Source organism: Pipistrellus kuhlii, unplaced genomic scaffold, assembly GCF_014108245.1.
Source record: "Pipistrellus kuhlii isolate mPipKuh1 unplaced genomic scaffold, mPipKuh1.p scaffold_m20_p_2, whole genome shotgun sequence".
NCBI classification, from domain to species: Eukaryota; Metazoa; Chordata; class Mammalia; order Chiroptera; family Vespertilionidae; genus Pipistrellus; species Pipistrellus kuhlii.
This window is the reverse complement of record NW_023425515.1, coordinates 127,646,981-127,657,623: the sequence shown is the minus strand read 5'-3', so window position 1 is coordinate 127,657,623 and position 10,643 is coordinate 127,646,981. Positions and strand designations below refer to the sequence as shown.

Here is a 10,643-nt window from a genome sequence, read left to right as displayed (position 1 = left end):
ACAATGTTGACCATATAAACTTGAAGTACCTTAAATCATAAACTTTAGTTTTTGAATAGTAGTCTTATAAAAATATAGCTAGCTGTCAAGTGTTTAATCAATAGCATTTAAGTCAGTTAAAGTGCTAAACTGTAATGCATATGTCCAAAGTTGTCAGGCTTGGTCAGGCAAAGCAGAAGTCTTCTGCATTTAACACATGCATATGTTTTGCCAACTGTTTTGAACCTCCAAAAGAACTCTTGAGAAGAAAACAAACACCGAAATTCCACATTTTAAAAGGACAGACACATGTTAGAAAAGTCCACCCAATTTCCATTTTACTCTCCCACATGGCTTGAAGTCAGCGCGTTGAAAGTACTCCAAAAGTCCACCCAGGACTTTTTAAAAGCATTTGTTCATTTGTTTTTGCTTAGATGACCTTGTTTCGTCTTGAGTGTAGAAAATACAGTCTAAAGCATGATATGTGCAAAAGGTGCCGTAGTGTTTAAAAAAAAAATACATTAAGAAAACTTGGAATTGGCTGTACCGTTCGTTACATTCCAAAGTGACTAGTGCTGGTCTCAAAACCAGAATGCTTATCATGAGAACAGTCAAATAAATAATTTCCTTTGGGCCCAAGGATCTCCATGCTCCAAAATATTCATTTTTGTTTCCATATATTCCATTCTTTTCAAAGTTCTCTGTCGCAGTGCTATATAAACTCTGTGGAAGTTGGCAGCTCCAGTGTCACGCGCTTTACGCAACACCGTAGGGGGAGCCCTCCTTGCCACTTCGCCTTCTTCTGTCCTTCCTGCACTTGTACAGACACAGGGCCAGGGTGATGATGAAGATGATGGCTACGAACACCACTGCTCCGATGATGAAGAAGATGTCTGAAAAAGAAAAGTTACCAAGTCAATGTGGAGAGAGAGCTTGAATCTCACTTATCGGTGGACAGAACTGAGGGCTTCACTCCAAATTACACCATCCTGCTTTTGTGTAATTTGAAATTTCTTTCCTCTGCTCTTTCCACCACAACGCATTTTGGTTAGGAAAGAATTTGTCAAACCCTAGGTGTTGTAGGGCAATTGACAAAGGCCAAAAGCTTTAAGTAGGCCATTTAGTAAACTGGATAATGTTCATAGTCTAGAGAAGGTACACATAGATTGAAGGAAGAACAGCTGTTAAAAACAATCGGTTAAAAATAGTGCATGATGCTGAGTTTGGTGGTAAATGATTACAGTAGATGAACTAACAGAGGGCTACCAGAATTCAGCTCAGAGAGATGATAACTGGCTGGGGCAATAAGAAGGCTTCCGGGTGGAGGTGGCAATCACAATGGTTCTCAAAGGACGCATTTCAGCAGATACAGAAGAGGACTGGGAAGCAGCGACCGGGATGTGCACGAAGACAGAGGCAGTGGAAATCGAGTTGGCTTTAGGAAGATGGATGTGAGGGCTGTGGGTATGATGGCCCAGAGGGTGCAGGACCAGAGAGAAGGAGGGTCCTTTCCTTCTGTCAGTGTCAATAAATGGAGGAGAATTTATATTAAAATGTTTTTAAAATTTAAAATCTCTTCTTGGCAAGGAGCTAGGCCATCGTTACTATCTTTTGACTTTTAATCCCTGGAAGTACTCAGAGCACTTTCTTTACAAAGCCTGGAGAGAGACTCCTAGGCTTACAGTTTCATGTACATACATGTGTACATACCCACAGAAATTCCTGTTAGAAGTCTCTCCTCACTGTGTGTGGGCCCCGTGTGTGCATGCATGGACACACATACATGGGTATAGGTGACAGACTGAATCTCTTCCCTTGATGGGTTAGACTTTACAGCCCACTGTGGGTGCTCACAGCTGGTCCAGATGCTCCCCCCTAAACCCCAAAGATTAGAATTTAAGCATGAAAACATGCCCAGAGAAATCTGTGATCCATACTAAACCCCAAACACGGACTATGTGCCTAGCACTCAGCAGAGAGCTTAGTGCAAGGTAGGCGCTCAAGAAAATACTCGCCACTGTAAGAAACAACAGAGAGACATTTCTAACTGCCTAAAAACACAAAACCAAGAAAAACCAAGACGTGTCTCTCTGAACAGAGGACATCCTGGTTCTGCGGGTGGAGCCGGTCCTCTGGAGGGCACCTGTGCCTCCGCGCCTGCCGGGCAGAGCCACTCACCTTTGAAAATGCCCTTCTCGTGGCTGGTGCACTCAATGGGGCTTTCTGGACTCTTCTGGTTAGCTTTTCGTGAGGCAATCACGGCTTGAACATTGAAACAGTAGTTTTGTCCTTTCTCCACATCAATCGAAAACTCATTAGTGTTCGTCTTGACCATTTTCTGTTAAAAGATAAAGAGTTCTTAATGCATCTGGGCTCCAAGTGAGTTCTCTCTCCTTTACCCGGTCACTGTGGAAGCAAAAGCCTACGCGGACACATCTGACGTATACAGGACTAGAAGTCACTTGGCTAAATATTCCCGTGCTAACTGCTGAGGGTGCTTTTTCCCAACAGTAGAGATTTCCAACTTAGTCCCTGTAGGAGATGTAAAGGAAAGGAAGGATGATGCATTAATTGTTGAATGGAAAACAAATTTTGTCTCTGTGATCCTCCATAGAGAAAGAAATGTGAGACCTGACAGGAACTTTAGAGATGATCTGGTCCAGCCCCTTGGCTGAGGAACATGGGCATCCAAAGGGGCCTGGCCCAAAGTCACAAGGTCACTCAAAGTCACCGGGAGAACCAGGACAGCAAGCACCCCTCTCACCCCTCTTACCCACCACACCGCCCTCTGAACCACCCCATTCTGCTACTTTTGAATTGGGGCAGAAGAGGGTTGTAAAATCAAGGGGCCACGATTTAAAGTAAGTCATAGAAACCAGTGAAAAAAACCCCTCACCTTTCCTGTACTTGAAGCTTTCCAATAGTAAAGTGTGTAACTTAAGTCCTCGCCAAAGACATCCCGGAGGCTCAGGAATGTGCCATTCTTTCTGACTAAGGTCCTTGTATCCTGTACCGTCACATTCAGTTTTGTCCCAATTTGCTCAAAACTCTGAATTGTTGGCCGTCCGAGGCTTGCTAAAACAGAAAATAAACTTCATTGGAACCAAAGAATTCTTTACAAATAGAACCCCATTTAGTTGTCACAGTTAATTCCCTGGTCATCCCTCATAAAACACCTGCTGAGAACCCGCTCCCTAGCAATAGTGAGGCAAGAGGCACCCGAGACTTGCTATAGAAGCGCTATCCATTGGATGTATAACCGGAGCCACCGATGTCAAGTTGCATTTCCTTGCAATCACATTAGAAAATGTGAAAAGGAAAAGGTGAAATGAATTCCAGTAATACAATTTATTTAACCCATTATAGTGAAAATAATATTATCATTTCAACAGGTAATCAATCTAAAACTTTTGGAGATATCTTTCAAAATCTAGTGTGTATTTTTTTACCCATATAGCATTTGCCACATTTCTAGGGCTCAATAGCTATACATGGTTAGAGGCTACTGAATTAAACAACACAGTTGCATAAGATTCCATATTTTAGTTAAAATAAATAAGGGCTGTGGGAAAGTCCAGGAGATGTCCTGGCACCTCAAGGAACCAGTGTTAAGCCCTGGGAGTCTGGAGGGCTCAAAGATCCCAGGGGCTATGAATAACAATAAAATTAATCCCAACAATTTAACACAAATTACGTGTGGGCACATGCAAAATAAATATGCAAACTATATTTTATCTTGTACCAAAAAGGGATTTAAAATGGTCCACAAAAAAACCCAAAAACTATAACAGAAAACCAAGTGGGTGCCATCGACGGAAGGGGGACAATCAGTGACCGGGGCAGAGTTACCAGAGGGGGCGTGAATGTGGTGTCCAATGCCCAGCTGGATGCCGAGACAAATACACAAGCGAAAGACAGGTTCTGGCAGACAGGGGCCCAGGAGAGGCAGCCAGACCCACCTGGGCTAAGGTGACCTTCTGTTTCGACCCTCCAAGTAGATATCAGAGGGGAAAGGTTGATTGCTTGTCCCTCTGCCCCTTCTCACCATTCCCGCCTCCAGAAACTCTCCTCTCTCACTGGGTGGTCAGAGGGGTAGATAGAAAAGGACCGACAGCATGACCCTTTCATTTTAACCTTTCATTCTAGGTCTTCCTCAAAGGCCTTTGAAGATTTAAAGACCTTAAAAGACCTTAAAAGATTTCACCCTTCCCAGTGTGTTTACAGGTTTATTTAAAATACCTAGTTGAGAGCCATAGTCAGGCCAAAAAATGTAATCTCCTACTTGGCGGGGATCCTGTGCATTTCCCTGGGGGATACTAAGGTCCGCTTACTGGGACAAAGGCGGAGGAGGAAAACACTCCGCACTTTCAAAACCTGCACGAAGCAGGCAGGCTGGGAGCGGCTGGGCAAGAGCCCGGCACAGCACGAGGCTCAACCTTGGCCAGATGAGGTCAGCAAGCCTGACTCTGGATCAGAGGGAAACTGGACTTTCCCTGAGCAGTTGTGACTGTGAAAACTGTAAACTGGGACTTCTGGTCTGATGATGGGATGGAAATGGTGTGTGTGTGTGTGTGTGTGTGTGTGTGTGTGTGTGTGTATGTATGAGTTTAAGTGTATATGCATGTAAATAAAATTTCCAAAATATATATGGAGAAACACTGAAACCCAGTCCTGGTGGATGTCCTAGTCCCTCAGGCCCCATCCAGCCTGTTACTGGCACGGTCTGGGCTTGGGCTGGTGGAGAAAATTACTTGATGACACTGTTATCATCTCCAAAGTTCAAGCACAGGGCACCTCCTACTACACTGGAATGAGTGAAGAGGACTGGGGCACTTTCTGAGAAAAAAGATGTGGTTCTGAAGAAATCTTGTCTGATCTACTGGCCCCTAAGGGTCATGAGCTCACAAAAAGATCCAGGAGCTTGTAGAAATGAGAATGAAACGGATCGACTTACTCTCTAAGTAAGGAATGAACTCCGGGGAGTTTGTGTACTTGGGCTCCCCCTCGTAACCGGTGGCATTGGCAGGCATGGAAAGGACCCGCGCTGAGTACGTCTGCTTCACGTCTTTCACAATCTCATCAGTGAGGTCACACTCTGTGTCTGTGATGGAGTAGCATTTGCTTTTCCAATTTCCTAATCTATGGCTAAAGGAAGGAAGAGAAATGGAACATTAGGATTTGTATCCAACAAGACAGATGGCTTTCTGGCTGTGGTGCTGTTACAATAATAGCATCCACAACCACTCGTGAGCAGGCAATCCCATGCTTAGCACTGTAGATGCACTAGAGTCCTCACAGTCACCTGGGGTGGCTCTGTAACCATCTCTCTTTTCATAATAAGGTAACCAAAGCAAAATGAGATTAGGTGGCCAGCTCAGTCACACAAATGACCTAACTTTAAGGCAGACAACAGTTTTTGGGGTCTGCTCTTAACCATTTTGTTAACTATCTTTCTTAGAATGTACACAATTTTTTATTAAGGCCCGATTACTTAGTATATTGTACTACATTCTATTTATTATAAACATTCTATATTGTAGACATTCTTTGTAGAATATAGACAATGTAGTAATAATGGAATCTAAATGATATATTCTACACATTACATTCCATCACAACAATTGTTGGTGTGGTTATTTAATATTTATTGAATCTACTACATGCCAGGTACAATACTAGGCCCTTTACACGTTACTTCATTTGATATGATCCTTCCAAGAAGGTATTGGATCTTTTTTTAGACACAAGGATACTGAAGCTCAATACACTAAGTAATTTGTACAAGGTCATGTAACAAGGTGAGAGCTGTGTCTGTTCAATCTCATTCTGCTACACGCCTCTCTCACTTTTAAATGATGTGACTACTTCCCAATAAAGGTATCAGAATAACAATAGTATCTCTCTCACAAAGCCTGACAGACTAAGAGGCTAAAATACCTTCCTTCATTGAAGAGGAAATTATTTAAAAAACTTCTATAAATACAAAATTATTTTAAAGGACTCAAACAATCCATAGGTAAATGTTTCTGCGACTTGATCCACACATTTCTGTCCTTTCTGAATTGACAGCCACACTGCTCTTCCCTTCTCTTCAGCATTATCCACTGCCTCCGCCCCGTCCGTCATTTAGGGCCTTGTTCCAGTCCCATTTCCCCTGGGAATTCCAGATCTCCTTGCTCAGATCGGATCTCTTTCCTGCTGTTCCCCAGCACCGATCTCTTCACTAAAGCACTTCATGTTGAACACAGTCTACATGGGACCAGGGGTCCATGCCCTTGTGTTTGCTGTCAAGCAGCAAGGCTTTAGGGCTTACACACCGCAGGCCTTGCTCAGTATTAGATCGTTGGCATTTACAGGTTGAATTAGGGGAAAAACAAACTGAATTCAATCCATGCCCATGAGCCATAAACAGGTAGTTTTCAAAAATTGGAGCTAAGTAACACTTTGTCCTAAAATTCACAAACTAACATTGATACTGAAAGATTTTGATTTCTTAGATTTCTCTGATTTTCTATGATAGAAGTAGAGAGGCTGTTTTAATTCTGGAGTGAAAAAGGTGAAGGAAAACATGATGATTCTTCATCCTATGGCAAACATGTTGTTCAGATAACAAGAGAAAGACTGCTGGGCTCGGAGGCTACATTCCATCTGACAGATCCGTATTTGGCTTCTCCCAGCTCACCCATAGGAATTACAGCACTCAACATCACCGAAGCCAGTGACACGGGTAAAGTTGCGTAAACAAGTAGTAAAGGGGCAATTCTGAAGTAAGCTCCTCTGAGCACTGTTACCAGCACTAACACTTTAAAAGCCTTCAAGGATCCTCTAAGTACTCATTAAAAAATCTCCTGACTTGGAAATAATAAAAGTCCTGCCTCAATTACTAAAAAATTCCAACGGAATCAAGACTCATAATAAAAATCCTGCCTCAAACACTGAAGAGTTCCAACGGAATCAAGACTCGTCAACATAGGAACTGGTTGTTTTCTAGAAGCTTTTAAAGTTCCATTTTAGAATTCAAACATTCCCATGGGATCAGTCTTACAGGTGATGTTTCAGTGCTTGAGCCAATAGCAGTTTGCAACCATCACTGGAACTATTTCCAAGTGGGAAAAACACAGTTGGAGCTCCAAGTAGGGGCTGCAGGCCCAGCAGTGGTGTCCGGTGGCTGGGGACAGGCCAGTGGTGGGTGCAAAGGAGCAGCAGGTGGAGAGGAGTAGGAGGTGGAGATGCTGCCTTTAGAGAAGGAAAACCGGGGGCCCCAATGAGAAGAAACCTCACAGAAAAACCTGAGGAATAAGGGGAAACTGGTGTTTTGGCACCAACCCTTCTTCCTCCTCCCAGCTGTCGGGGAGCTCACATCGGCTGTGGCAGACCTGCCAGAAAAGGTGGTGGTGGTAGAATACTGGGCAGACCTTGGTTCTAGACCCAGCTGGGCACTTATCATCAATTAATTAACTCATGGATTAATCCCTCATCTTCCTAGGGCAGTGGTCAGCAAACTGCGGCTCTGTTGACTAATGAGTTTGCCGACTACTGACCTAGACTCTCAATTCCAATAACTACAGGCTGCTGTTGTTCCTTGTGATTAAGCCCCTATCCCCATGGTTGGCAAACTCATTAGTCAACGGAGTGGCAAACCGTGGCTCGCGAGCCACATGTGGCTCTCGAGCCACAGTTTGCCAACCACTGTCCTAGGGCAATGGTTTCCTTTTCTTTAAAATGACTGCTGTGATCCTGTTCACCAGGAATCCCGTTTACCTCACAGCGACAGCACAGAAGAGGGAGGTCTGCAGCAGGGTGGAGGGACTGCTCGCAGGTCCTCTAGCACGTGGGGGAGAGTATGAGGAGAGCTGGGCTCCGCAAGAACACCGAGTCCACGGGCACCCCCAACCAGCATCTCTGAACCAGGATGTTTGCACACCGCGGCTGCGTTCACCTGAAGAGCAGCCCTGGGAAGTCCAAGTACTGAGAGCTAACAAAGGCTTGTATTTAAAAACCAGGGAAACCATAAATATCTTCCCACACACTCACTAGACATAAGATTGAATATATTTAGGAGGTAAGCATTTCTCCTAAAATGTTACTTTCAATCTCTGGAAGAAAAGTATCTACTGAAGTTAACTTCAGCTCTGTATTCTTGACTAGTGGAATCCGAATTGACAACTTTGACCATATTTGTAATTATGACCTCAGGTTATGAAATTCCTTTCTCTCCCTCCCTCTGGCTACACATACATTTGCGCGCGCACACACACATTCTCTTCTCTGTTGGTTTGGCAACAGTCATCATGGAGTTCATTTGAACAACAAGAACATCTACCTAAAAGACTGCCTCTGTGTAGGAGTTGCTTAAAAGGCTTGACAAAATAAACAATACAAAAAGCAAAACACCTTAATTTTAGCCAGTGATACTTTTGTGCTTTTACACAATATGTTAAAATAATTTCCACAGCTGCTCTCCTAATTAATAAGATCTCTACCAAGCCTCCTAGAACCTTTCAGAAATGAGAAACTTACAAGAATATAGAGAAAACCATCAAGGAAGACATGTCAATATTTAGACAGTATACTGAATTATGGGCTCTTAGGGAGAACTGTCTGTCAGAGGAGCGTTGACAGCTGACCGTGCAGGCAGAGGAGTATTTCTCTCCAGGTGGTGAGTCACGAAACTGACCTCCTCTGTTAGCACGTATACAAATGAAGTATAAATCACGAGTCCAAGGATGAACGCATCGAACATTGCTGCAGGGCAATGTATGTATCCAAACTCCTGCCTACCTCTCCCCTAACACGTTAGAGCAGGCTTACAGTCTAGACAGCACTGAAAAAGACGCATGTGCTTAGGTGAGATTAATTATCCATCCAGAATCATATCATCAGTGACAACAAGGCTTCCTCGAGAAGATTCACCTCTCCACAGCTTCTGTTCCACTTAGGAATTTCCCCATCACCTCCAAAAGCAATTAAAATGTTTTAACAGTTTAAGAGCTGGAAATGTTGCAGGTTTAGCAGAGTATGGCAAATTACCATGTCATCTATTCAATAATCTCAACCATCAATCAGCTTTAAAGACATTTAATGTAGGACCGTCAAAACAGCACAGGGAAGGAGAAACATCAAAAGCCGTATTTTCCTCTTTTTGTATCTAACTTACCTTATCTGAACAGTGTAGACATGATTGATAGGTTTGGGTTCCCATTCCAAAATTGTCTTGAAATTCGTTGATTTCCAAGTTAAATTATATGCTACCACCACACCTGTAGTGTCTTTAAACAAGAGGAACAGCTATTACTACATGAACTTCTTAGCACATGGTTTAACATTGAAGGTATAAAACTCCTTACCCCATAAACCTCACACTAATATTTTTCCAATGATGAAAGCTTCACTACTGAATTATCCAGAGGGGGAAAAAAAAAAAATTCAATTTTTTCCCAAACCCAGAATTTCCTCATGGTAGGCTCTTCATTGTAATGCAAGGAAACAGGCAAGGATCTTGAAATTATAGTTTGAAATCATTCATGTGGACTCCCTGTGAAGCACAGCCCAGGAGCAATCAGGGCCTTAAGGGGGTCCATGACCCCCAGCTGGGGGACCCTGGGACTCTAAGATTGAACTCTGGCATGGAAAGCCAGCTACGAAGGGTCTTCCATAAGTTATGAAAAAGGGCAAATCCCACATGTGTGAGAGCAGTAAGGCCTGCATCTAATGAAAAAGCCAAATCTTGATCCTTTTCATTTTTTATCTAAAACGTCTCTATCCTGAAACTTCAGTAGACAGCTAGGCAGGTGCTGGGCCTGTCACACCAGAGCATGTACACTGGTTAGGATGCTTTGTTATTAAGGTCTGCGTTGCCCATTCTGACTGGGCAGGTCAGTCACTGCCCTGTTTCGCACAGGCATATTGAGGCACGGACAGTGGAATGACTGCTTCCATCCAAGCGACATTCTGCAACAGGATTGCCTCTAACTCAATCTAAACTAGGAGGATCAAGACAACACCGAGGGCCGCTCTTTATGAAGTGCGCACTTAAGGATAACATCCAAACCACTGCATGCTGACCCGTGCAGGTGCGGACCCAAGTACCACCTTCAAGGTCACTGGGAAGCTCTTTTCCTAAACGTAAAGCTGGAGCCACAACTTGACAGACACAACTATCATACATATCTCCCAGGAAGCATCTCTAGCAGAAGCAGGCCGGGTCCCAGGCACCAACCGCCTACCCTCCAACTCGCGCCCAGGTTGGTCCAAACGCGGGTGGGTGAGCCTGGCTGAGTTGGGCAGGCGCTGGGGGGCACCTCCAGGCAGCAGGACGGATCCCCGCTTCGGGCAGAGCGCCCCAGGAATTCGGGGAGGCGGGCGCCACTCACCTGAGGCTCCGGCCGCCTGGACCAGGACCCAGGCGAGGAGGAGGAGGAGCGTCCTAGAGACGGCGGCCTCGGGGCAGGTCAGCCGGGGTCCGGCGGGAGACGCCATGTCCATGAGCCGGCGGCGAGGTCGGGAGGATTCGTTGCGCCCCGAAGGCTGGGCAGGCTGGGCTGGAACGCGCCCGTGGGGAGAGAGAGGGCGCGGGGAGCCGGGTCTGGAGCCGCGGGAGCCGGGCGCGCTATTAAAGGGCCGCGCGCTCCCCGCGCCTCCGCGATCCCGCGCCGCCCCGCCGG

At 44.9% G+C, this 10,643-nt stretch overlaps 1 protein-coding gene across 4 annotated transcripts; it reads right to left on the bottom strand.

The window, feature by feature from the left end:
- Window positions 1-409: 409 nt before the first annotated feature.
- F3 (coagulation factor III, tissue factor) lies at window positions 410-10,641 on the bottom strand. 4 transcript variants are annotated; one of them, XR_004989003.2, is made up of 7 exons: window positions 10,353-10,641; window positions 9,137-9,248; window positions 4,930-5,124; window positions 2,876-3,050; window positions 2,158-2,317; window positions 1,246-1,494; window positions 730-872 (listed from the first exon to the last, which is right to left on the bottom strand). XR_004989003.2 is itself a non-coding variant. In XM_036443916.2 (6 exons), exons 1-6 carry the CDS (start codon window positions 10,462-10,464, stop codon window positions 736-738), a joined length of 891 nt encoding a protein of 296 aa, XP_036299809.1. In that variant the 5' UTR covers window positions 10,465-10,636; the 3' UTR covers window positions 410-735. The 4 variants fall into 4 exon arrangements, 2 of the variants coding, with proteins under 2 accessions (XP_036299809.1, XP_036299808.1); XR_004989002.2 differs by having other exon boundaries at window positions 2,876-3,054; window positions 4,934-5,124; window positions 10,353-10,639; XM_036443916.2 differs by lacking the exon at window positions 1,246-1,494 and having other exon boundaries at window positions 410-872; window positions 10,353-10,636.
- Between the last annotated feature and the right edge of the window lie 2 nt (window positions 10,642-10,643).